This window comes from Suncus etruscus, chromosome 15, assembly GCF_024139225.1.
Source record: "Suncus etruscus isolate mSunEtr1 chromosome 15, mSunEtr1.pri.cur, whole genome shotgun sequence".
NCBI classification, from domain to species: domain Eukaryota; kingdom Metazoa; phylum Chordata; class Mammalia; order Eulipotyphla; family Soricidae; genus Suncus; species Suncus etruscus.
In genome coordinates this window covers 66,837,035-66,863,974 of record NC_064862.1, presented here as the reverse complement: position 1 = coordinate 66,863,974, position 26,940 = coordinate 66,837,035, and the positions used below count along the sequence as shown (strand labels likewise).

Below are 26,940 nucleotides of genomic sequence, written 5' to 3'. Positions count from 1 at the left end.
CTTCTCTGTACTCAGCAGATCTCTGTGATAGCTTGATCACGGGCCGGGCGATCTCACAGGTCATCTCTCTCGGACACTCTCTTGATCGTCTGCCCCAGCCTTCGCCACCCGGACTCGGAAGGTTCCCGCGGCAGGTCCCTGCGGTGGCTGCGGCCCAGGAAGGAACTGGAGCGCCGGGTAAGTTTGAGCATGTGTTGATCTGTGTGTGCCCAGCTTTCTGATCACCTTTCTGCCTTTTCCACATGCATTGCTTCCGTGAATGTCTGCTTTTTTTTTTTTCTTTTTAAAATCGAGGTAGGCAGCAATATTGCATGCCATGGTTAGCTTTTTTTCTTTCATCGGTTTAAATTTGAGTCATGATTCCACAACTGCCTGGCCAAACAGCATGAATGAAATGATGCAATCCTGCAGAGGTGTTCGTCGTTAAAAGCCAAGTTTCCAAAATTGAGAGATTGTACTTGGCCTTTTTTTTTTCTCTTTTGAATAGGAATAGTCAAGAGCACCAAACCATACATTGTTGGAACAGCTTTGTGTTGGGAACTAACTTTGTCAGGCAGTAAAGTAACTCACTCTAGTTTTTTTTTTTTCACCTGTGCTGCTAAGTTGTAGTTTTTCTTCATCTGGTTGCACCTTTAAATATTTGACATTGGAATGAGGATCTAGGAAGAAAAGAATAAAATCCAAGGTTGTATTTTCTTGAGGTGTGTTTTCTACTATAAAATCAACCACAGCCTTATCTGTCAGAGTAAAATAATCAGACGGGCTTATGATTTTGAACACCTTGATATCTGTCTAGAAGTATTTTTAAGTTAATGCTTTTATTATGCACCTATTTAAGTGTACGTTTTGGTTTTGGGCAAACTTAAGACTTGTTGCCACCACACTAGAACAATTTCAGCACCCCCCTGAAGTTTCCTTGTTGTTTTTTTGTTTTTTTGTTTTTTTGTTTTTTTTTTTGGTTTTTGGGCCACACCCGGTAACGCTCAGGGGTTACTCCTGGCTATGTGCTCAGAAGTTGCTCCTGGCTTGGGGGACCATATGGGACACCGGGGGATCGAACTGCAGTCCGTCCAAGGCTAGCGCAGGCAAGGCAGGCACCTTACCTTCAGCGCCACCGCCCGGCCCCTGTTTTTTTTTTTATATTATTTTTTTTTTTTTGGTTTTTGGGCCACACCCGGCAGTGCTCAGGGGTTACTCCTGGCTGTCTGCTCAGAAATAGCTCCTGGCAGGCACCGGGACACCGGGATTTGAACCAACCACCTTTGGTCCTGGATCGGCTGCTTGCAAAGCAAACGCCGCTGTGCTATCTCTCTGGGCCCGGGTTTTATTTTTATCTTATTTTATTTTTTGCTTTTGGACCAAACCTGGCAGTGCTCTGGGATTTTTCTTGGTCCTGTACTCTGGAATCACTCCCTACCAGTTGTACTATCTCTGTGGCCCCAATTTCTATGGTTTCTTTACAGTCCCATCAACCCTACTGATCTAACATTTGTTATTATAATGACAACTTTGTATTTGTATTTTCTTTTTTGTTTGTGTGGGGTTTTATTTATTTTATTATTTTTTTTTTGGTCACACCCAGTGGTACTCAGGTGTTACTCTTGGCTTTACACTCAGGAATCTTTCTGAAAGTGCTCAGGGAACCATAGAGGATGCCAGGGATTGAGCCAGGATCAGTTGTGTGCAAGACAAGTGCCCTTTCCCCCTGTGACTACCTCTCAGTTCTCACTTTTTTCTTTTTGGACCATCCCTCATTGGTAGAGTGTTGGTCTCTTCTAGGTACATTGTGGTTCTGGGGATCAAACCTGTGACCTTTCTATACATAAAGCTTGAGCTACCTCCTGACCCATTTATTTGCATCACTTTCTAGGCTTTCATAAAAATGGAATCATGTACTCCCTTGTGTCTGGCTTTTTTGATCAGGTTTTGGGTCACACCTGCTTGTGTAAATATATGTTTAACTGGTTTTTGTTTTGGGGCTTTTGGGGGGACCACCTCCAGCAATGCTCAGTGGTTACTTCTGGCTCTGCACTCAAAAATTTATCCTGACAGGCTTGGTGAACCATATGAGATACTGGGGAATCGAAACTGGGTTGACCACTTGCAAGGCAAACCACCCTCCCTGCTGTGCTCTTGCTCTAGCCCCTGTTTAACTGTTTGTTTGTTTTTTGAGCCTCACTCAGTGCTTGGGGGTCACATTCAGCAGTGCTTGGAATATTGTGTGATGGCAGGAGTTGAACCCTGGCCACCTGCTTTTACTCCAGACCTTTTAGTCATCTCTCCTGCTCAGTACTTTTATTTCTGTTTTTGAGCCACACCTGGCTGTGCTTAGGGCTTATCCTGTCTCTCTTCTCAGGGATCACTCACTCATGGTGGGACTAGGGACCATGAGCCACTTGTACTCAAGGAAAACACTCTGCCCACTCTTTCTCTAGCTCTTGCTACAGTGTACTTGCAAGAAGGGTGCTTGTTTTTCATGCAGTCGACTTGGGTTCTATCCCCAGCATACCAGATTACCCCCAGATTCCACCCCAAGCATAATTCCTGAGTGCAGAGCCAGGAGTAAATTCTGAGCGTAGTTGGGTGTGAGCCAAATTCCCTCCACACCCCTCCTCAAAACAAAAACAAAAACAAAAACAAAAAATCCCACAGGTGTAGGTAATTTCCTATCAAACCTTAAGCTTTTGAAGAATCAAAACTATAGAAAGGTATGTGTTTACTCTGTTATGTTCAAAGGAGTGATATGTTATGTTCAAAGGAGTGTCCTCGTAGAAAACCTCTGATACTCCATTGTTTGGCCACATTAGGAAGGGAGTGAAGCCAGACAGGTTCCCTTTCTTCTCATGTGCCAGGATCTTGATGTTCATTTCCATGTTCTCTCTTTTAAGCTTTTTTTTTTTTTCTTTTGGTTCTTGCAGAACATTCAAGATCTTCCTGAAAGTCAGAAATTTTATGTTGAATTTGTATTCAGAAAGGGGTAAGAAAAGAGTAATCTCTTAGGAGTACAGCACTGGATAAACGTGAGTCTGATTTGTTTTTTGTTATTTGTGTATCAACAAGCAATTTACCTTTTTATCTGTAGAAAATGGTTTGTTATAATAATTGTTTTATAAAAATCTCAGTTTCTAGGGGCCGGAGTGGTATAGCACAAGGGGTAAGACATTTGCCTTGTCCTCATTAGTCTAGGACAGAATACGGTTTGATCCCCTGGCATCCCATATGGTCCCCTAAGCCAGGAGTGATTTCTGAGCGCATAGCCAGGAGTAACCCCTGAGCATCACCATGTGTGGCCTAAACAAACAAACAAACAAACAACCCCACCAAAATAAAATCTCAGTTTCTATGAAAAATAACCATTATTATTTTTCTTTAATTTTTTTTTTTTGTGGGGGGACACACTCGGTGATGCTCAGGGGTTATTCCTGGCTCAGCACACTGTAATTACCCCTGATGGTGCTCACGGGACCATAGAGTTGCTGGGGGATAGAGCCTGGATTGGCTACATGCAAGGCAAGCACATACCTGATGTACTATTTACTCCAGCCCCAATTTTATTCTCAAATATCTGTTAGATGATTTATCCAGGGTATCTAATCCTATTTACAGGGATATTATTCTTTTCCTTTGATTCAGAAATTTCTCAACTCAAACCTACTACCAAAGCCCCAGGTGAGGCTTCCTTAAAATCTGTAAGATCTACCTTGTTTTCTAAGCCAGTGTTTTTCAACCTGTATCTTTTCTTTTTTGGAGGAGTCAGCCTAGCTATGTTCAAGAATTACTCCTGGCTCTGTGGATCGCTTCTCGCTGGGCTCAGGTGATGGGGATTTAACCCGGGCCAACTGCATGCAAGGCAAGCACTACCTGCTTTACTATCTCTACAGCCAATCTTTTTCTGACTTAGGCCCCTTTCCTGTGCCCCTCTGCGCTAGTGGTTGGTTCTCTAGTCTTGTGCTTTGCTCAACAATCTTGCCACCTCTGCCCCAGTTTTGTGGATTTTCATCTGTGATCCTCATGGAATTTTTTTTTTTTTTTTTGGTTTTTGGGCCACACCCGTTTGACGCTCAGGGGTTACTCCTGGCTATGTGCTCAGAAATCGCCCCTGGCTTGGGGGGACCATATGGGACACTGGGGGATCGGACCTATTCTAGTGCTAGCAAGGCAGGCACCTTACCTCTAGCGCCACCTTCCCAGCCCCCTCATGGAATATTTTTAAAAGAAATGCAACTCTAGGCTTTGCTTGACCTCCATCACCTCTGTACCAGCTTTTATTTGTTCCTATACAGGAAGGTAAGAGGTCAACAGTAATGAAAGGGTCATTGCAGAAGAGGAACTTTGCTGCCTTCTGCAAGATAGAAAATTTGAAAGAAATTAAGTGAGGAGGTTTTCCCTTACTCCTTTTATCCAGTAGTAGATCTCTTAAGGATTGGCCTTATTATTTGGGGGGGGTTGTTTTGTTTTGTTTTGTTTTGGGTCACACCAGCAGTGCTCAGGGGTTACTCCTCTTTCTGTGCTCAGAAATTGCTCCTGGCAGGCTGGGGGGACCATATGGGATGCTGGGATTCGAATCACCGTCTTTCCTGGTCTGCTGGGTGCAAGGCAAATGCCTTAATGCTGTGCTATTTCTTTGGCCCCATGGCCTTATTTTTGGAGCCTGGAAAGGGGATTGTAGGGGGTGGTCAATTTCTTTTCCAAGAATTCAATTTCTTTTTCCAAGCAGGCTGGGGGCGAGGCACCCACAGGACCAGGTGTAAGGGGTCCAGAGTTCATTCTTTAGCAAGATTTTCCTTTGTGTGAAATCTAATGTACACAATTTTTTCTGAAGCAATTGAACTTGCTCAGCAGATCTTTTTTTTTTTTTTTTTACCCAGTAGCTATGTGGATTTTGAATATGTATGAGCTGTGAGTCACTCTTGGTAGAGACAATGAAAAAAATGGGAATTTTTTAGTGCATTTGCCTTGCATGCAGCCAATCCAGGATGATTCGGATCCCATCATTCCATATTGTCCCCTGTGCCTGCCAGGAGCGATTTCTGAGCACAGAGCCAGGAGTAACCCCTGAGCACCCATGCTGGGTGACACCCCTCCCCCGCACCCCACCCCCGAAAAGGAAAGAAATGAACAAGAAAACGGGTTGGACTGCACTAAGGGATGTTGAAGTCTTTTGACAGAATTTGACTTTTAATTTGCGATAATTATTCTGGCTGTTATATTGAGAACAAATACTGGAAGGCATTGATGTAATCTTTCTAACAACTTCTGTGCCTGGAGTTAGAGTATACCAATAGAGGTGCTGAGAAGTGGTCAGATTTTTGTTCAATTTTTTTGTTTTTGTTTTTGTTTTTGGGCCACACCCGGCGGTGCTCAAGGGTTACTCCTGGCTGTCTGCTCAGAAATAGCTCCTGGCAGGTACGGGGGACCATATGGGACACCGGGATTCGAACCAACCACCTTTGGTCCTGGATTGGCTGCTTGCAAGGCAAACACTGCTGTGCTATCTCTCCGGGCCCCTCAATTTTTTTTTAAAGGTGGAATCATGGAATTGAAAAATGAAGGTGAAATTTGAGAGAAAGAAATATCAAGGTTTTCTGAAGAATAGAGGTCCAGCAATGATAGGGTTTTATTTTGTTGTTGTTTTTTGTTTTGTTTTGTTTTGTTTTTGAGCAGAGGGAGAACTCAGAAGTTCAGTTTGGACATGTTAAATTTGGGATGTTTACTAAACATTTAAGTGGAGGTGAGGAAAGTAGAAGTTTAGAGTTTAGAAGAGAGGACTGTAGGCATATATTTTCGAGTTACTGTCACAGAAATGTTAAAACCAAGAACTTGAATTTCTGTTCAGTAGAATCTTTTTTTTTTTTTTGGGGGGGGGGCATATCTGGCTGTGCTCAGGGCTTACTCCTGGCTCTGAGCTCAGGGATGAGGGGAATATATGGGGTGCTGGCTGTCAAGTGCTTAATGTATAGCAGTACTATCATCCCTACCTGTTCAGTAGAATCTCGATTCAACCTTTCAAGGTTTGGTATTATCTAGAAGTTAAACTCAAAAAATTTAAATTGTTAATCCATTTTTATTCCTTTTTCGGATTTTTTTGGGCCACACTCAGTGATGCTCAGGGGTTATTCCTGGCTATGTGCTCAGAAATTGCTCCTGGCTTGGGAGACCATCTGGGATGCCAGGGGTTCGAACCGTGGTCTGTCCTGGGTCAGCCATGTGCAAGGCAAAATGCCCTACCAATGCGCCATTGCTTGGCCCCTAAGTTGTTAATCTTTATTTATTTATTTTTATTTTTTTTGGGTCACACCCCGCAGCAATCAGAGGTTACTCCTGGCTCCACGCTCAGAAATCGCTCCTGGCAGGCTCAGGAGACCATATGGGATGCTGGGATTCGAACCAATGACCTTCTGCATGAAAGGCAAATGCTTTACCTCCATGCTATCTCTCTGGCCCTTAAGTTGTTAATCTTACTGAAAACTTTTTTTTTTTTTTTTTTTTTTTTTTTTGGTGTTTGGATCATACCCAGTGGCTCTCCGGGTTTACTCCTGGCTCTGTGTTCAGAAATCACTCCTGGCAGGCTCGGGAGACCATATGGAATGCCAGGATTTGAACCGGGGTCCATACTATGTTGGCCACTTGCGAGGCAAATGCTGTACTGCTGTGCTATCCCTCCAGCCCCTTATTGAAGACTTTAAACATGTAACTTGACTTATTAATTTTACTCTCCCATTTCCAGTGCAATATATGTTTCAATTTGGAATAATATTTTTTTGTAAGGGCTGAAAAAATGTCAAAAATTTTAACTGTATGGTCAGTAAAAATTGTTAAGGTTTCAGGAGATAGAACAATACTACAGCAGCTATATGCTTGCTTTGCAGGCAGCAAACCTGGGTTTGATTCTGGGTCCCCATATCTTCCCTCAAGTTCACCAGGAGTGATCCCTGAGATCTGAGCTAGGAGAAAGCTCTGATCATCATTGGGTGTGGCCCAAACATGCAAAAAAAAAAATAGGATTTGGAGACATTACAGTCTCTGTTGCAACAACTCTGTTGTGTAGGACTAGTCACAGTCACATAAATAAATGAACATGGCTGTGTTCCAATAAAGGATTATTTAAATACATTAAATTTTTAATTTCTTGTGTCACAAAAAAAATTTTTTTTTGGGTTTTTGGGTTACACCCGGCAGTGCTCAGGGTTTTCTCCTGGCTCCAGGCTCAGAAATCGCTCCTGGCAGGCTCAGGGGACCATATGGGATGCCGGGATTCGAACCACCAACCTTCTGCATGAAAGGCAAATGCCTTACCATATGCTATCTCTCTGGCCTCACAAAATATTTTTTTAAAATCAACCTTCCTTATGTTGCTTCACCAGAATACTCCTTTCTCTTTTCTTTCTGAAAATATAAATTACTGGGGCCTGCGAGGTGGCGCTAGAGGTAAGGTGCCTGCCTTGCAAGTGCTAGCCAAGGAAAGGACCACTTTCGATCCCCCGGTGTCCCATATGGTGCCCCAAGCCAGGGGCAATTTCTGAGCGCTTAGCCAGGAGTAACCCCTGAGCATCAAACGGGTGTGGCCCAAAAAAACAAACAAACAAAAAAATTACTTTATTCAAAGACTATGTATCACATCGTTGACAAAGTTGATCATAATATATTTGTTTCCAAATGAGTGGGAGCAAAATTATTTTAAAAAAGGAAAAAAAAAAGACAAAAATAGAGTACAGCAACAGGAAAATTTGTGAACATATGAACATATTTGTATCTTGCAATGAGGTCATCAAGTCATTGTCAGAGGTATAGTAAACTCGTTGCTAATTGGTCATTCTGTTACTTCTTTTATTTCTGAATATTAGGTATAAACATTGAATATTCAGATACACATTGGCATCTAAATTGGTGTTTCTACAGGGATGACAGTATTAAAATTTTTTGAGTTGTTGCATGGCCCAGAAATTCCAAGCACTATTGCTGCTACTGTGACTTTTGTGGGGTGTGTTTTTAGCTGTCAGGGTTCCCAAAAGTACAAGGTGAGAGGAGGGTGTCTGCAAAAAGTCCTGGTGATATGAGCCGAAATATCAGAGTATATGGAGTTTTGGTCAGATTGATGTCTCTGCAGATAGTTGGAGAGGAGTGGTGAGGCAGAGCCATAAGCAAAGCAGCGATTATGGGTGATGGGTGTAGCAGGCGTTGCTCCTGCAGGGCAGGGACTTGACCTGTCCTCTGAAGATTGTCAGCTTTTAGCTGTGCAGCCTGTGTATCTATAATTTTTAATGGCTTGATTTATGTCTCTTTTGAGAACAGAGGACACTCCTCTCATAATCCTAATCTTTTTAGCTTTTTTGCTGAAAATTTGCTTTAATGACAGCCTTGGGAACTTTCTCTTCCCCAGAACTCTGCAGGAGCCTAATCACACTTCTAGGTCTTGTTTTGGTAGCGGTGATCCATGTCTGTTCACTGATCAACTTCCGCAGTTTATCAAGTTAGATAGTTGGACAGAAGTGTTAATATTCCTTTAAGTGATAATAACTTTCTCAGAGTAACATAGGTGGTATTTACAAAGTTGATTCTGTGGTGATTCATGCCACCGCATTATTCTGGCCTCTGGAGTGCTTGTGGTGATTGCCGACGTAGTCATAGTGTGGTTGTGACTAATGGGGGCCCCTAAGTTTTGGAATCTTTATCAATCTGGACTGCATGTTGACATGGAAGATGAAAGAGCACAAAATATTCTTTTGTCATAGGTTATACAAAAGCAAGTGGCAAATGGTGACTTGGCCTAGTGACTGTAGTTTGCCAACTTTCGACCTAAAAAGATTTTTATCTATTCAGAGGAACAGGGAGATAGTATAGGGATTAAGACACATTACTTTGCATCTGACCAATCTTGTTCAGTCCCTAGCATCACATATAGCTTTTTTTTTTTTTTTTTTTTTTTGGTTTTTGGTTTTTGGGTCACACCCGGCAGCACTCAGGGGTTGCTCCTGGCTCTATGCTCAGAAATCGCCCCTGGCAGGCACAAGGGACTATATGGGATGCCGGGATTCGAACGACCGTCCTTCTGCATGAAAGGCAAACGCCTTACCTCCATGCTATCTCTCTGGCCCCACAAATAGTTTCTTAAACACAGAGTCAATAGTAGGCATATCAAAAATTTTCTCATCATCACTTATGGTCAGGAAAATTAAAATACAAAAAAGAATGAGATATTTCATACCAGTGAGAATGGGTATATAAAAAAGTCTGGAATAGGGTTGGAGAAATCTTACAGTCAATTGGGTGCTTGCCTTGTATGCATTCTTTTTTTTTTTTTGGTTTTTGGGTCACACGTGGTGGTGCTCAGGGGTTACTCCTGGCTGTCTGCTCAGAAATAGCTCCTGGCAGACACGGGGGACCATATGGGATACCGGGATTTGAACCAACCACCTTTGGTCCTGGATCGGCTGCTTGCAAGGCAAACGCCACTGCGCTATCTCTCCGGGCCCTTGCCTTGTATGCATTCTAACTGGATTTGATCTCTAGTAATTTATATTGCCCCATGCACTTCCAGGAATGATTCCTGAGTACATAGCCAGGAGTAACTCCTAAGCAATAAAACAAAAGTCTGGGGGCCGAAGAGATAGCATGGAGGTAAGGTGTTTGCCTTTCATGCAGGAGATCATCGGTTCAAATCCCAGCGCCCCATATAGTCCCCTGTGCCTGCCAGGAGCAATTTCTGAGCCTGGAGCCAGGAATAACCCCTGAGCACTGCTGGGTGTGACCCAAAAACCACACACACACAAAAAAGTCTGGAATTAACAAGTATTGATGATGATGTGGTGAGAAAGGAATCCTCGTTCATTGTTGAATAAAATGCCTATTTCAATCTCTGTGGAAAGCAATTCCCAAAATTTCACAAAAAAAGAAAGAATAAAACATTCATATGATCCAGAGATATGACTTTTTGGCATCTACCACCAATATTAAAAAAAATTGACTAAAAAGGATATATACACATTATATTTATTGTAATTTTAGTACAATAACTAAGATAAAGAAAAGACCCAGATGTCCAACTGCAGATATATGGATAAATAAGTTGTGGTATATATATACACAGTGGAAAACTATGCAACTATAAGAAAGGATTGAATCCTGTTGTTTGCCATTACATGAAAGTAACTGGTATGTATCATGCTGACAAAGTCAGTCAGAAGGAAAAGAATAGGTACAGAATGATTTCTTTCACATATGGGATTTAACAATACACACTAAGGAAGTCTAATCTGATACACTGCCTTTTTTTTTTTTTAACAAGGTTGGTCAGAATGCAGTTCTGTTTTTTCACAGATAAAATTGTTCATGATTGAGTTACAGTCATACAAGGTACAACAACCTTCACTAGTGCACATTTCCTGCCACCAATGTCAAGTTTCCCCTCTCACCCTTCCTGATGCCTTCTTTCCCCCATTGAGTCTTCCCTGCCTGCCTCGGAGGCATGCATTTTACTCCTCTCTGTCTGTTTTCTTTTTTGACACTGTGGTTTGCACTATTAATGAAGGGGTGCCACACATGTCACTTTAACACCTTTCAGAAACCAGTTTTCATCCAGAATGATCACTTCCAACTATCACTTTCATAGAAGACCCTTCTCTACTCTAAATGTACTCACAGCTCTTTGTGGCAAGCTTCCTGTCATGGGCTCTTCTCCTAGCCCTCATCTCTGTCATCTCAGTATTATCATACTGTCTTTTATTTTTCTTATATCCCAGAGATGCATGAGACTATGCTGTGTCTATCTCTCTTCCTTGACTTACTTCACTCAGCATAATAGTCTTCATGTCCATCCATATATAGGCAAATTTCATGACTTCATTTTTCCTTACAGTTGTGTAGTATGTACCACATTGTGTATGTAGTGTGTACCATTATGTAGATGTACCACAGTTACTTTAGCCACTCATCTGTTGTTGGACACGTAGGTTGCTTCCAGATTCTGGCTATTGTAAATAGTGCTGTGATAGACATAGGAGTGCAAAGGGCATTTTTGTATTGTGTTTTTGTGTTTCTAGGGTATACCCCTAGGCATGGTATTGCTGGATCATATAGAAGCTCAATTTCTAGTTTTTGGGGAATATTCATTTTGTTTTCCAGAGATTGGACTAGATGACATTCCCACCAGCAGTGAATGAGAGTCCCTTTTTCCTCCGCATTAATATCAGCACTGTTTTTTTTTGGTCTTTGTGTTGTGTGCCAGTCTCTATGGTGTGAGATGATACCTCATTATTGTTTTGATTTGCATCTCCCTGATGATTAGTAATGGGGCTCATTTTTTTTTATGTGCCTTTGGCCACCTGTATTTCTTCTTTGAGAAAATGTCTGCTCATTTCTTCTCTCCATTTTTTGGATGACTTTGGTTTTTTTTTTTCTTGTTAAGTTCTGTCAGTACCTTGTATATCTTAGCTATTAACCCTTTATCTGATGGGTATTGGGCTAATAGTTTCTCTCATCTCATGGGTAGCCTTTGATAACCTGCCTTTTGAGAATCCATGTAGAGGTTCATTTGCCCTTCAAGATTCAGAATGCTCAAATATCTGTTCCTATTAAAAGTTCTGTTCATAGACAAAGTTAGGTCTTTTCTCTGTATTTACATAGTATATTATACATATTTCTATTTTGGTACAGGCTTTTTTTATGATGTCAAAAATATTCAGGAATCTGATTACTTCGCCATCAGATATATTTGCAAGTTGATACTTTACTAAACCAAATTCCAAGTTGTTTGGGTCCCATTCATCTTTATAATTAGCTTTACAGAATTTAGATGATACTTAATTTGTGTTAAAAAGTATGTGAGAAGGGCCAGAGATATAGCACAGTAGGTAGGGCATTCGCGACTCACCCAGGTTTGATCCCTGTGTCCCGTATGTTTCCCTGAGCCTGCCAGGTATGATTTCTGAGTGTAGAGTCAGTAGTAACCCCTGAGTTCCACTGGGTATGAGAGCCTGGAGAGATAGTACATGGTTAAGGTGCCTGCCTGATTTAATCCCCAGGACAGCCTACTTCCCTGACCATTACCCTCACCCTGCACTCCTGACTCTGGAGGCTATTGGCACTATGGGGGTGGCCCAGGTATCCCCAACATTATAGATCCTGAATTGCACTGCATTCTTGAGACTTTGCATTATATCATTAATTCAGCTGAAATCTCATGGAGGACTACACCCCCTCCCCAGCAACTTTGAAGTTCAGAAAGAAAAGGTATCTGACATGGATGTGATTCAGTGGTAGAGCAACTGCTTGGTGTGTGGGAGGTTCTGGGTCCAATGCCCAGCTCTGCGGGATAGATAGGGGGATAGAGATTGAGTTTAGGAGTACATGCCTATGTAGGCTACACTGTAGGAGATCATATGGGTGCTGGGACTTGAACCCGGTTGAGTACATACAAGGCAAACACCTTGCTTGCTGTACTGTTTTTCTAGCCGCAGAAATCAAAGTATATTGATAGTGGATTGTTAGGCACAGTTGTGCTTTTTATAATCATATCTTGTCTTTAAATATATTAGCATATATGGGTATATATTCATACATTTATATTAAATATATGTTGTATAGTTAATTATATATTTAATTATTATATTATTACAAAATACAAAATGGTAGTTATTATATTAATAACAACACATTATAAATTGTATATTTATATTAAATATAAATATTAAATAGATATTAAATATCTATTTCTTTTTCTATTGTAGGAGGAAAATTCTTCCAAGGATGGTCTCCCACTCAGAACTGAAGAAACTCTTCTGTTCAGCAGATGCAGTTTGTTTTGATGTTGATAGTACAGTCATCAGAGAAGAAGGAATTGATGAACTGGCCAAATTCTGTGGCGTTGAGGATGCTGTGTCTGAAATGTAAGAGTAGCATATATTTACTTATTTATTTATTTTTGGGAGGGAACACCCAACAGTTCTTAGGGGTTCCTCCTGGCTCTGCACTTAGAAATTACTCCTGGCATGCTTGGGGGACCATATGAAATGCTAGAGATCGAGTCTGGGTTGTCTGTATGCCCTACTCTGGCCCCAAGAGTAGCATTTATTAACTTTATAAAATGACCACAGATATTGCAGAAAGAATTATTTGGTCAACAGATGGGATCAGAGCCTCAACTCCTGGATTTAAAATTTTTAGTTCCTGGTTATGAAATGAAACAAAATTACACTAGGCTTTTTTTTCTTTATGTTTATCTTTTTTTGGGGGGGTGATGCTAAGGAGTTACTCCTGGCTCTGCAGTCAGGAATCATTTCTGGCGGTGCTACGGGGATATGGGATGCTGAAAATTGAACCTGGGTCTGCTACATGCAAGGCAAGTGCCCTACCTGTTATGCTATTATGTTAGGCTTTTTTTTTTGTTTGTTTTGTTTTGTTTTTGTTTTTGTTTTGGGACCACACCCATTTGATGCTCAGGGGTTAGTCCTGGCTAAGTGCTCAGAAATTGCCCCTGGGTTGGGGGGACCATATGGGATGCCGGGGGATCGAACTGCGGTCCTTCCTTGGCTAGCGCTTGCAAGGCATACACCTTACCTCTAGTGCCACCTCACCAGCCCCTATGCTAGGCTTTTTATTCCATCAGTTAGAAGTGATTTTGGTGTTTATAATAACCAGTCACCCATTTCTCTAAGTATTTATGGGGAAAAAAGAGTTGCCTCAGACAATTAGGAGTCAGACATGTTTTTAGGGTGGTCAGGGGGATAATGAGTATTACTAGCCAAAGAAGACTGCCTAGAGGAGAGGTCTCCAGTTGTCTGTTAATTTGCTTATGATTTAAAGTGTGTCCTTTATAGTGTGCCAGAAAACTAGTTTGGGTTCAGTGTCTCAGTGGATTCCTAATCAGTGGATTCCTAAGTGAGCTAGCTACTCCTTGCCCTCTGGCCTACCTAGTGCCTCCTGCTGGCTCCAGACCATGGCCTGTTCAACTTTGTTTAATTCAACAGTATCTGACCTTTGGTTTCATTCTTGATTGGCAAAAAGTCAAGATTTCTTTGACATTCAGGAAGGTGCCCATGGTTAATATATGTGGTTTTCTCGATTATTGGATGGTATACTTGTGGATGCAAAGGACATAACTGCAAAATGCTGATGTGAGGGTCAAGAGATAGTTCATCATATGTGAGACCAGACTGTATTGATGGTACTGTATGACACTTCCAGATTGCATAAGATAGCTCCAATGACCCCTGAGCACTGCCATATGTGGCCCCATTTTTTAAATTTATTTATTTGTTTATTTTTAGTTTTGGGGTCACACTTGCTTAGGGATCATTCCTGGCTCTATACTCATAAGTTTTCCTGGTGGTGCTCAGGAGATCATAATGGAAGCTGGGACTTGAACCCGGGTTCAAGTGCATATGAGTGCATATGAGGCAAGCACCTTGCTTACTGTACTATTTCTCCAGCCCCATGGATATTATTGTAAATAAAAAATATTAATGTGAGTCTCAAGAAAACCTTCAATAGTTTATTCCTAGGTCTCATTCTTTGTATTTCAAAGAAATACAGTGAGGTTCTAGACAGCTCTTCCTTGTGAAGGAGCTTGGAATACAGCTGAGTTGGCCTCCTGACTGAGTCTTTCTCCTAGGACACGGCGAGCCATGGGTGGAACAGTGCCTTTCAAGGCTGCCCTCACAGAACGCTTAGCTTTGATCCAGCCCTCCAGGGAACAGGTGCAACGACTCATAGCAGAGCATCCCCCACATCTGACCCCAGGCATAAGGTAAGAGGCACCTGCTGTCTGTGTGCATTTTTCTGGTGGAAACTCTGGGGTCCTTGCCTTTCTGAAGGCATTTTACCATCACTTTATTTGTGTGGCCATACCCAGAGGTGCTCAGGGCTTGCTCCTGCCTCTGCGCATTTAGGTATTGGTGATCTTTTCCCAGGGGAGCACTTGAAACATCTTTTGATCTTATGTTTGTAGACCAGATGCCAGCCAATAATTTCTAAGTGCATGTAAAAAAATGACACACACAAAACATGAATTGAGCAGGTAATATATATCTGATGTAACCTGGGCAAATGCATATAGGTAAAAATGTGTTACAGATTCCTTTGCAAGTTTTCTAGTTTATATAAAATCATTGTTTAATACTTTATATTTGTTTTTTGCAGGGAGCTTGTAAGTCGTCTACATGAACGGAATGTGCAAGTTTTTCTAATATCCGGTGGCTTTAGGAGCATTGTAGAGCATGTTGCTTCAAAGCTCAACATTCCATCAACCAATGTATTTGCCAATAGGCTAAAATTCTACTTTAATGGTAATAACAACTTATGTGTTTTGTTTTTGGGCCACCAGAGGTGCTCAGGGCCTGCTCCTGCTTTGTGCATTTAGGTATTGGTGATGCTGGGGGACCATAGTTAGTGTTGGGATCAAAATGAGATTAGTGGGGTCGGTGAGGTGGCGCTAGAAGTAAGGGCCTGCCTTGCAAGCACTAGCCAAGGAAAAACCAAGGTTCGATCCCCCGGTATCCCATATGGTCCCCCCAAGCCAGGGGCAATTTCTGAGTGATTAGCCAGGAGTAACCCCTGAGCATCAAATGGGTGTGGCCCCAAAAACAAAAACAAAAAAATGAGATTAGTGGTATACAAGGCATATGCCTTTATCCCTGTTTTAGCTCTTAGGCCCCAAAGTAAAAGAATCCGTGTAATCATCTATCTGTGTATGGATAAGTATTTAAAAATGTTTCCAAATTGAGTTTTAGTCTTTGGGCCACATCCAGTGATGCTAGAGGCTACTCCTGGTTCTATTTAGGGTCATTCTCTGTGGAGCTTGGGTGCCATCCTGTGTCAGGGATCGAACCCTGGTCTCCCACAAGCAAACCAAGAACTCCGTTCTTTTGAACCATGTCCTAAGCCCCAAGATGTCTCCAATTTTGTCACAAAGTGGTAAATATTCTTAAAACAAAATAATTTAATAATTTTATGTTTGTAAGCATTTTTTTGTTGTCTTTGCAATGCTGATGAGGGCTTACTCCTGGCTCTATACTTAGGGTTGTGGGATAAGTGGTGCTAGGGATCAAACTTTGTTGACTGGTGTTTGCTTCATATGTGGCTGACCCAAATTTGATCCCTGTACTTCTCAAGTCCCACTGGGAGTGATCCCTGAGTACAAAGCCAAGAGTAAGCCTTGGATACTGGTGGCTCAAAAACCAAACAACAACAGAAAAAGCAAGTATAGTAATTACTTTAAGAATGGAAATAAGATCATTCTCAGAGACAAAGAAAGGAGGACTGGAAGGTCCAGCTCACAACATGAAGCTCACCACAAAGAGTGGTGAGTGCAGTGAGAGAAATAACTACACTGACAACTATCATAACAATGTGAATGAATGAGGAAAGTAGAAAGCCTGTCTTGAGTACAGGTGAGGGTGGGGTGGGGAGGAGGGAGATTTGGGACACTGGTGATGGAAATGTTGCACCGGTGAAGTGGGGTGTTCTTTACGTGACTGAAACCCAACTACAATCATGTTTGTAATCAAGGTGTTTAAGTAAAGATATTAATAATTAAAAAAGAATGGAAATAAGAAAGTATAAGTAGAAATTTCCTTTTAAGTAAAATCATGTATTTGCTTTTCAAATTTAATATATTATTTCACAGTACTCTGTCACCTTAACAGTGTTTAAGAATTACTTCTCAAGAAACTAAGATTATAAATTAATTTACCTCAAGGTAAACACCAAAAGTGTTTGTAAAAATTGGTGTACAAACCACATTTTCTTTTTTTTTTTTTTTAGAAACCAAATTTGTACGAATTGGTGTTTGTACAAATACTTAACAAGAGGTATTTGTAATTTGAAAAACAAAGTTTAATAAGGACATTGATAAAATTCTTGGTTACTTTGATGAAAGTGAGGTGATACAGGGTTGTAGGGTGGGCAGGTGCATAAAGGGACCTTGAGACATTGGTGGGGGACATTAACACTGGTGGTGGTATGTGTAGTGTTGGAACAGTGTGTGATGAAATTCTATCATGTATTATAAATCACATTGCTGAAATAAAACAATCCAAAACCAAATCATCCAAAAAATAGTGTTTGTTTATTAGAGTAAAGAGGTGTGGAAGTCCAGACTAGGTTTACTGAGTCTCCTCAATAATATTTATATGAGTATATTAAATAGAAAAAACTAATTCAACTTACATAGTTCTGATATAACTCTTAACTACTCTTTTAAGGTGAATATGCAGGTTTTGATGAGATGCAGCCAACAGCTGAATCCGGAGGGAAAGGAAAAGTTATTAAATTTCTAAAAGAAAAATTCCATTTTAAGAAAATAGTCATGGTTGGAGATGGAGCTACAGATATGGAAGCTTGTCCTCCTGCTGTATGTATGAAATTGTACATTTTTTAGTTATATTTTAATTTTAAACAGCTGATTTAGAACAAAACATCTGTCATTATTTTAAAATATCTAAAATAATTCTCAAATTCAGATTTAAATGCCATTTTAGTTTTTGCTAACTCAAGAGGGGTTGTGAATAATGAATTAAAATGTTCAAACTTTCAGTGGCCCTTTGTACCTGAGTATAGTTGCCATCTCTAAGCCAAAATGTGTGTTCATCATGATTCGAATTTATTTCTCCAAATAATTGTACAAATAATAATGTACAAAAAATTTAAATGCCTACATATACCCAAATTTGTATGTGTGTACATATCTGCATACATGTATGTTTATGTATACTTGGATACTTGGGGTGGGGATCATTTGGGCTATACCCAGTATACCTTATTCCCAGCTCTGCACTTAGGGATTGCCCCTAGCAGTACTCAGGGAACCATATATGGTGCCAGGGATTAATTTGGGTTGGCCATGTACAAAGCAAAAAACTTAACCCGTGTTCTTTTATATTTGATGAACATTTCTTCAATTTATCTCATTTAGTCTTTGTAACAATGCTTTGAGATAAAGTACTATTTTTTTCTTTTAAATGATGGGGAAATAGATTTGCTAATGAATCTGTATTAAACTGTTTTATTTTTCAGAATTGATGTTTCTTTTTTATTTATTTATTTATTTATTTTTGGTTTTTGGGCCACACCCGGCAGTGCTCAGGGGTTACTCCTGGCTGTCTGCTCAGAAATAGCTCCTGGCAGGCACGGGGGACCATATGGGACACCGGGATTCGAACCAACCACCTTTGGTCCTGGATCGGCTGCTTGCAAGGCAAACGCCGCTGTGCTATCTCTTCGGGCCCGTAAACTTTACCTTTATCATCTCATTTTAATTAAAAAAAAAAGAAGCTTGGGGCCAGAGTGATAGCATAACAGATAGGGTGTTTGCCTTACAAGAAAAAGGAAAGGAAAAAAATGAGCCAAATATGTAGTAAATGGACCTAGTTTCTTGAGATCTGAAATTCGTAATTTTCTTTGTAAATAATTAACCCAAAGTGGTTAAAGAATCTTTTTAATTTTTTAATTAAGGCACTGTAATATATAAAGTTATTCATAGTTGAGCTTTAGCAATATGTGTTCAAGCATCAGTCCCATCACTAGTGTCAACCTCTCTCCACCAATTAAAGAATATTTTTGTTTCTTTCAAGTTGACATTACTTAGGGCTAGAGCAATAGCACTACAGGTAGGGCATTTGCCTTGCACATTGCTGACTCGGGACCGATCCTGGTTCAATCCCTGCATCCCACATGGTCCCCGAGCCTGCCAGGAGTGATTTCTGAGTCCAGAGCCAGGAGTAACCCTTGAGCGCCTTTGTGTCTGTGTGGCTCAAAAACAAAAACAAAAAACAAGACAAAACAAGAAAAAAAAATCAAGTTAACATTACTTAAATCAGTTCAAGATAATATATCCTTAAGTGATTTTCTTTTTTTTAAATGACTTTTTTTTTTTTTGTGGTTTTTGGGTCACACCCGGCAGTGCTCAGGGGTTACTCCTGGCTCCATGCTCAGAAATTGCTCCTGGCAGGCACAGGGGACCATATGGGACGCCGGGATTCGAACCGATGACCTTCTGCATGAAAGGCAAACACCTTACCTCCATGCTATCTCTCCGGCCCCTTAAGTGATTTTCATCTGGAGTTGACACTGTGTTAGTGTAGGTGAGGAATGCCCAGTAGTAAAAATGCAGAACTGTTCAGAAACTTCCAACCCAACTGTAGATATATGCAAAAAAAGTGAAATATTTCTACCAGTCAGAAGATGGCACATGGGACTTGAAGATGGTTCAAAGGTCTGGAGTATATGGCTTCCTTGCAGGAGCTTTGGATTCAATACCTGGCACTTCCAGGTGTAACTCCTGAGCACTGGCGGAATGACACAAAAAATAGGAAAAAGATGGCAATGCTGACTAAACTGAGAGGTCATACACCTGCCGGACGATGGCTCTTATGGGGGTTTGAGGATTCTATTGCTATCACATGAATGCCTAACCTTTGGAAAGTAGTAGAGAGAGAGTTGATGTACTTGCCATAGTCCTAGTTGGTCAGTGAACAAGGACTGCTGAATACCCACATGCCAGATCTTTGGTTTTCTTTAGTTTTTTTTTTTGGGGGGGGGAGAACATCCAGGGGTACTGAGGGGGTTACTCCTGGCTCTGTGTTTAGGAATTATTCTGGCAGGCTTGGGAGACCATATGACGCTGGGGTTCGAACTTGAGTTGGCCACATATAAGGCTAGTGCCCTACCCCCTGTGCTATCACTTGGGCCTCATTTGGTGTGATCTTTAGGTCACTGGTAGCCCTGGAGAGTTAGTTCAACTGGTGCTGGAATGTAAAAAGTGCTGCACAGAGGCAGGAAGATGTTAGGAGATGTTAAATTTAACTGGAATGTAATTTAACTATGACCTCAAATGTAATCATCACCACAGCCCCTCTTTGTATGAAAATGAAAGGAAAAGGCCAAAAGGACTATAAGAGAATGATATATGTACTAATTAGTACATATATGTGGTTATATTCTGTCAGAAAAAATATGCCATTTTGAAAGGTTATTCATTGAGAAGTATAATAGTTCATAATGCTGAGTACATGTATGTGGGAGATTGGGGTTCAGTCCCAGGTACCTCTGATCTCCTGAGTGTAACTTGGGAGTAACTCCTGAGTATAGAGTCAGGAATAGTCCCTGAGCATTGCCAGGTGTGGTCTCCGGACCATAAGGTAAAATATTTATTAATAATAAGTAAAAGCGGGATTGGAGAGACAGTAGGGTGCTTGCTTTCAATCCCTGGCACTCCATATGGTCCCCTGAGCTTACCAGGGGTGAGTTTGAGCAGAACTTGGTATGGTCCACAAGAAAACAAATAAATGAAAGATTTTTCAAAGGAAGGTATTGTTTAGTAGAAAGAATAGAACAATGTAATTTAAACAGTTTTTATTTGTTTGCTTTTGGTTTTGAGGGCCATATCTATGGTGCTAAGGGGTTACTCCTGGCTCTGCACTCAGAAATGACTTTTTGTGGGCTTGAGAATTCGTACTGGATGCTGCTGCTGCTGCTAGAACTGGGGTCTGCTACATGCAAAAACAAAACAAAACAAAACAAAAAAACCTGCTTGCTGTACTATCTCTAGAGGGCTTCACTTGAAATAGTTTTAATGATGAAAAGTAAGAATGCTAGCCTACATGTGGCTCAGGAGTAGAATATGTGCTTTTGCATGTTTTAAGGTTCTAAGTTCTATACTTGACATCAAAACAGACAGAAACTGGATAAAGTAGTGTTTCTATCTCCTTTAGGCCCAAGTAATATCTTTTCCTCAGAAAGGTCACTGAAGTCACTCACAGGGCCTCTCTGTGATCCAGGCTTCTCTTTGATCTTTGAAATTGCCAGGCCAGAATGTGTTTGCCATCACACAGAGAACTCAGACTTTCATCCGTTGAGGTGTTTATATTTTCATTCATCAGTAGCAGTTATGATGATAAGAGAACAGGGATCATGGTCTCCCTTGCTGAGTGCGGCTGTAGCAGAGTTGTATGTCATTCAGGCTAGGAGAAGACTCCAGCTTGGGAGGCTGCCTGTGTCAGACTGATAGACTTTTTTATCAGTTGACTTGTTTGTACACTATTCTTATTATTATTATTTGCTGCTACTGTGTGTGCATTAATTATTTCTTTTTCTTTTTTTACTAGGATATATTCATTGGCTTTGGTGGGAATGTGATCAGACAACAAGTAAAGGACAATGCTGAATGGTACATCACTGATTTTGTAGAGCTTCTGGGAGCACTGGAAGACTAATACAAAAATTTATGTAGTTTATAACAACTTCTGGTTAATTTTTAAAGGTTTTAAAGTTTAAAACTGCTCACAATGCTATTATAAATTGAATAATGTTTGGTACTGTGGGTATGTACTTCTAAGTAAACCCACAATTATGGCTCTTAGAAAATGACATTTTTAAATTTTAGTTTCAGTATTTTATGACCATTAATTACCTGAAAAGTTTTAAAATTTGTATATTTTCCTAGTTGTATTTTATATGAAGTTTTTAAAAAAGAAGTAAACAGTAAACACTATCACTATTGAAAATTTGGACAAAGCCACTCTAGATGAGTATCGGTTTTCCCTTTGGTATAATATATAAATAAAATTTTATCCATGTGAATTTTCAGTTCTGATTTTCAATCACATTCTTTAATGTTTCAAGTATTTTGTTTAAACTGATCAAAAACTTAAAAAAATAAAACCCAACAACTATAAACCAAACAATTTAACCAAATAATCAAATTGGACAAGATCGTCATTCTTTAGCCAAATAATGAATAAGCCAAATTTCCTTCTAAACCAAAGACATGAAGAGAGACATGAAATAAATTTGGCAACACTTATATGAGCTCACATACAATGAGACTGTTGTTTCACAACTGTGAACCATTACTGGCAGCTCTCCCGGAAGCGCTCTGTGGCATTTGCACTTTCATCCTATTCACCCCCTGAGCAGGACCAGGCTTGCCAGCTCTGTGAAGTGAGCTACAAACTGCCCCCACCTGTTGTGAGTGTACTAGATCAAGTCTGGGATGAAGTTGTAGTAGCTGTTTTAGCTCATGTCATGTCAGGGACTCTACAAGGGGAGAACCTAAACAGAAGATGTACACTGAATTTGGCCCAGAAATTCTGTTCTGTTCAGAAATTGAGTTTCTTAAAAATATTCCAGAAAATAGAAACAAACAAACAAAAGCAAATAACCAAACCAATCACACAAGCCCCCTCCCCTGACCCGCAGGCTGCTCAGTGAACTGCACAAAAACTGCATTTACAATCCCTTCTTTGTTTTGTTGGAGGGGGAGTTTGAAATGATGCAAGAAACTGTACCAACTCTTCATGCTTTTCAATTTCTGGACTCACTGGGAAAAACCAGAGAACTTTTCTCCCAGAAGTTAATGAACATGTTTACAACAGGACAGGGTTCAGAAAGTGGGGGTAATGTTAAATGACTTTTTATCCCATGACATTATTTTCTATTCGGATTCTGTACACTGATTATAGAAAGAGAAAAAAGAGGAATAAGGGTAATGAAGGTAGGAATTGAAATTTATTATGATACTAAAGGAAAACAATAGAAATCCCTCCAAAAACTGGAAATCAAGCTCCCATACGATCCAGCTGTACCACTCCTAGGAATATACCCTAGGAACACAAAAATACAATACAAAAACCCCTTCCTTACACCTATATTCATTGCAGCACTATTTACCATAGCAAGACTCTGGAAACAACTTAGATGCCCTTCAACAGACGAATGGCTAAAGAAACTGTGGTACATATACACAATGGAATATTATGCAGCTGTCAGGAGAGATGAAGTCATGAAATTTTCCTATACATGATGTACACAGAATCTATTATACTGAGTGAAATAAGTCAGAGAGAGAGAGAAAAACGCAGAATGGTTTCACTCATCTATGGGTTTTAAAAAAAATGAAAGACATTCTTGCAATAATAATTTTCAGACACAAAAGAGAAAAGAGCTGGAAGTTCCAGCTCACCTCAGGAAGCTCACCACAAAGAGTGATGAGTTTAGTTAGAGAAATAACTACATTTTGAACTGTCCTAATAATGAGAATGTATGAGGGAAATGGAAAGCCTGTCTAGAGTACAGGCGGGGGTCAGGTGAGGAGGAGGGAGATTTGGGACATTGGTGATGGGAACGTTGCACTGGTGATGGGTGGTGTTCTTTACATAACTGAAACCCAAACACAATCATGTATGTAATCAAGGTGTTTAAATAAAATATATATATTAAAAAAAAAAAAGGCCGAAGAGATAGCACACTGGTAGGGTGTAAAAAAAAAAAAAAAAAGAAGAAGAAAAAAGAAAAAGAAATTCCTCAAAGTTGGATTTCTGCTTATTTCTAGTCTGATTGCCACTTCCAGAACAGGAGCCAGTATTACAGACTCAGGAAAAGAATTAAAGTGATTTAGAGTGATTTAGATTTAGAAGTGATTTTGGAGATTCATGTAATTCTGTAAATGGGGGCATGAGCAGGATGGCTTTTGCCTCTGTGACCCCTGAGCCATTACAGAAAGGTCGGAAATCTTTAGTGAACTGACCACAGGTCATAATAGTTATATTCACACTTCCTATGGTATTTTCACATATTCTTTTATGTGATTTTCAAACCCTGAGATCAGTAGTATAGGTATGCCTCATTTTTAATTGATGGGAAACTATTTTTGAAAGTTATTGACTGGAGTGTAGATAATGCTGGTGTTATTGGATCCCAAGCAAGTAGAGCACTTACAGATTCAAACCATCCACAAGCCACTTTGGGAAGATAACTTGATTTATTTTAGGTGGAGTGGGATATTTACAGTGTGCTTAGCCAATCAGGTTAGAGCAAAGTAGGATGTGATTTAGGAGTTTAAGGGAAAGCAGAATGTGTGCTGTGTGTTTAGCTACATCTCCCCCTTTTCTGTTTACTAAACACAAGAAATTGGGGCCAGCGAGATAGCATGGAGGTAAGGCATTTGCCTTGCGTGCAGAAGGACAGTGATTCGAATCCTAGCAGCCCATATGCTCCCCCGAGCCTGCCAGGAGCGATTTCTGAGCTTAGAGCCAGGAGTAACCCTTGAGCTCTGCCGGGTGTGACCCAAAAACAAAACAAAACAAAACAAGAAATTGAGATGGACTTGATAGGCGTGGTCTCCTTATGTGCTACTTTGCAAGAGGCAAGATCCTGAAATCAGTAGTACCAATGCTGTCAACTTTTTTCACAGTTTTTGGAACTCATTAGTTTTTGTGATATGTATAGTAAAAGCTGATAGTTTGAGAATGACGAATGCATAATTTAACATATGATAACTTTACAGCCAAGCTTACCTTCATGAGAAGATTCCTAGGAATTGGAAATTTTAATAACTGGTTTAAAGTTTCTTTACTATCTCTTTAGCAGAAGTCACTAGGGAAGCTTCTGGTGTCTAAGAGAATATCAGTTTAAGCTTTTTTTTGGTTTTTGGGCCACACCCGGCGGTGCTCAAGGGTTACCCCTGGCTGTCTGCTCAGAAATAGCTCCTGGTAGGCACGGGGGACTATATGGGACAACGGGATTCGAACCAACCACACCTTTGGTCCTGAATCAGCTGCTTGCAAGGCAAACACCGCTGTGCTATCTCTCCGGGCCCAGTTTAAGCTCTTTTTAACTCAGACAATTTTGTAAATCAAGGACCATTGTCCCACCCAAATGGTCTGAGTGGATTCCATACAAACTATGAGTTTAGGACTCAGTGATAATAGCCCCAGCTAAAGATTTTCATGCTATGTTAATTCTAATAAAGTTCAGGTTATTAACTGGTTTGGGTTTGAAGTAGTAAAAGACCATATGAGGGCCAGAGATAGCATGGAGGTAAGGCATTTGCCTTGCATGCAGAAGGTCAGTGGTTTGAATCCAGGCATCCCATATGGTCCCCTGAGCCTGCCACGACCGATTTCTGAGCATAGAGCCATGAGTGACCCCTGAGTGCTGCCGGGTGTGACTCAAAAACCAAGAAAAAAAAAAGACCATATGAATTATATAGAGGAATTTCATTTAAAATGATCAGACCCTGGATCAGCAAAGGGTCCTTTCTATCCTTGGAAGGACAGAGCTATTTGGTGTTTTACAAGACACTCTGGGATGATGTTAATATCTAAAAGCACTGTAATATGAGTCTAGAGCATCTTAAGTTCCTTTTCTATAGACTTCTCTAAACAAACAGAACATTTCTGCAGATATACTTAACTTGGAAACAAGTTGCTAGATATTCTTACACTGAACAGAACAAAATTGAACTCTATGGTACTTATTAAAGAACTTGAGCATTTTCTTTTCTTTTTTTCTTTTTCTTTTTGTTTTTTTTTTGTTTGTTTGTTTGTTTTTGAGCCACACCTGGCTGTGCTCAGGTATTACTCCTGGCTGTCTGCTCAGAAATAGCTCCTGGCAGGCACGGGGGACCACTGGGATTCGAACCAACCACCTAGGTCCTGGGTCAGCTGCTTGCAAGGCAAATGCCGCTGTGCTCTCTCTCCGGCCCCTGAACATTTTCTTGAATAAAAAAATTAAATCATTTCTGGGGCCAGAGTGATAGCACAGTTGTAGGGCTTTTGCCTTGCATGTGGCTGACCCAGGACAGACCTGGGTTCAATCCCCAGCATCCCATATGGTCCCCCAAGCCAGGAGCGATTATTTCTGAGTGCATAGCCAGGAGCAACCCCTGAATGTCACCGGGTATGGCCCAAAAACAAACAAACAAACAAAATTAAATCAATTCTATAAATAAACAAGTTGCTTTTGGATATTCACAATCAAGTATTGCATTTAGGAAACGTTCACTAAGATTATTATGAACCATTTAGAATTTAACAGTGTCATGCTTTTCCCCCAAACTGGGCAAAATAATTAACAATGTGGTCTGAAAAAGCTAATCACAGTAATTTGCAACATCTTACACGACCAGAGTTAGATGCAATTTACCTGTTTTTAATGGGGCAGAGAGCAAAAGAGCTGTTAAAAGCTAGAGAGGTAGAACACACAGTTTAGCCAGCAATATAGTGACTGATTCAAATAGGATCAAGAGATCCTAGAGGAAAGTTAAAAGGGGCTTCTTCCTCCTTTGGGAACTGAGGTATTTAGGGGCTGAAGGACACGACTGCTTTTTTTTTTTTTTTTTAGGGGTGACCCAAGTGCAGGAGGTTCTGGGAATAGCTTCTCTGGGTCAGATCCCTAATGTGGCTTCATAATGTGTTGAAAGAGGCAGAGGCCTTTTTGAGAATTTGACTTCTGATGAGGCATAATAGAATCCAGTTTTTTTTTTTTTTGGTTTTTCGGGCCACACCTGTTTGATGCTCAGGGGTTACTCTTGGCTAAGCCCTCAGAAATTGCCCCTGGCTTGGGGGGACTATATGGGACGCTGGGGGATTGAACCACAGTCTTTCCTTGGCTAGCACTTGCAAGGCAGACACCTTACCTCTAGCGCCACCTCACCGGCCCCGGGGTCCAGTTTCTTGATGGGGCTGCCATCTGTGGAAATAGAAGCATAGCTGTTTTCCTCGAATGAAGTTTTCTGCTATCCATTCTTTGTCAGTTTTCACCCAGATAGGTGAATTAACTGTTTTCTGAGCCTGTGCACCTTCTTGAAAGTGTCATTCAGCATCTGGGTGGGGTTCTCCTTGAGGTAAATTAAAAAATTTAAAGAGAATAATGTTAAGGATAAGAAGTCAACTAGAGCATACTCTCTTATTTGTTTTTTAATAATTGTACTTTGAGGTTCTATGAACAAGGTCAACAATGCTTTGTTCCTGAGGATTATAGAGGATACCAGTGATGTGTTGGATTTGCTATTCATTATCAGAATAATTGAAAAGTTTTACTATTGTAGGTTGGGCCATTATCATTTTTGATGATATAGGGAATGCTCATGAGAGAAAAACATTGTAACAAAAGGAACAAATGACTTTAGCTCTTTCAGAAGTCATAGAGACAGCCCAGATACAGTAA

General features: G+C 40.5%; 1 protein-coding gene across 1 annotated transcript; it reads left to right on the top strand.

Moving 5' to 3' along the window:
- Positions 1-21,573, top strand: PSPH (phosphoserine phosphatase). Its single transcript, XM_049789564.1, has 7 exons — positions 1-177; positions 2,919-3,020; positions 12,726-12,884; positions 14,609-14,743; positions 15,136-15,281; positions 17,199-17,347; positions 21,099-21,573. Exons 3-7 carry the CDS (start codon positions 12,745-12,747, stop codon positions 21,204-21,206), a joined length of 678 nt encoding a protein of 225 aa, XP_049645521.1. The 5' UTR covers positions 1-177; positions 2,919-3,020; positions 12,726-12,744; the 3' UTR covers positions 21,207-21,573.
- The last annotated feature ends 5,367 nt before the right edge of the window (positions 21,574-26,940 follow it).

Bases quoted from the DNA above. Each gene is read 5' to 3' on its own strand.
- PSPH (XM_049789564.1), top strand. From the start codon at position 12,745: ATGGTCTCCCACTCAGAACTGAAGAAACTCTTCTGTTCAGCAGATGCA. The intron at 14,744-15,135 runs GTAAGAGGCACC...TGTTTTTTGCAG, and splicing joins CATCTGACCCCAGGCATAAG to GGAGCTTGTAAGTCGTCTAC. The intron at 15,282-17,198 runs GTAATAACAACT...TACTCTTTTAAG, and splicing joins GCTAAAATTCTACTTTAATG to GTGAATATGCAGGTTTTGAT.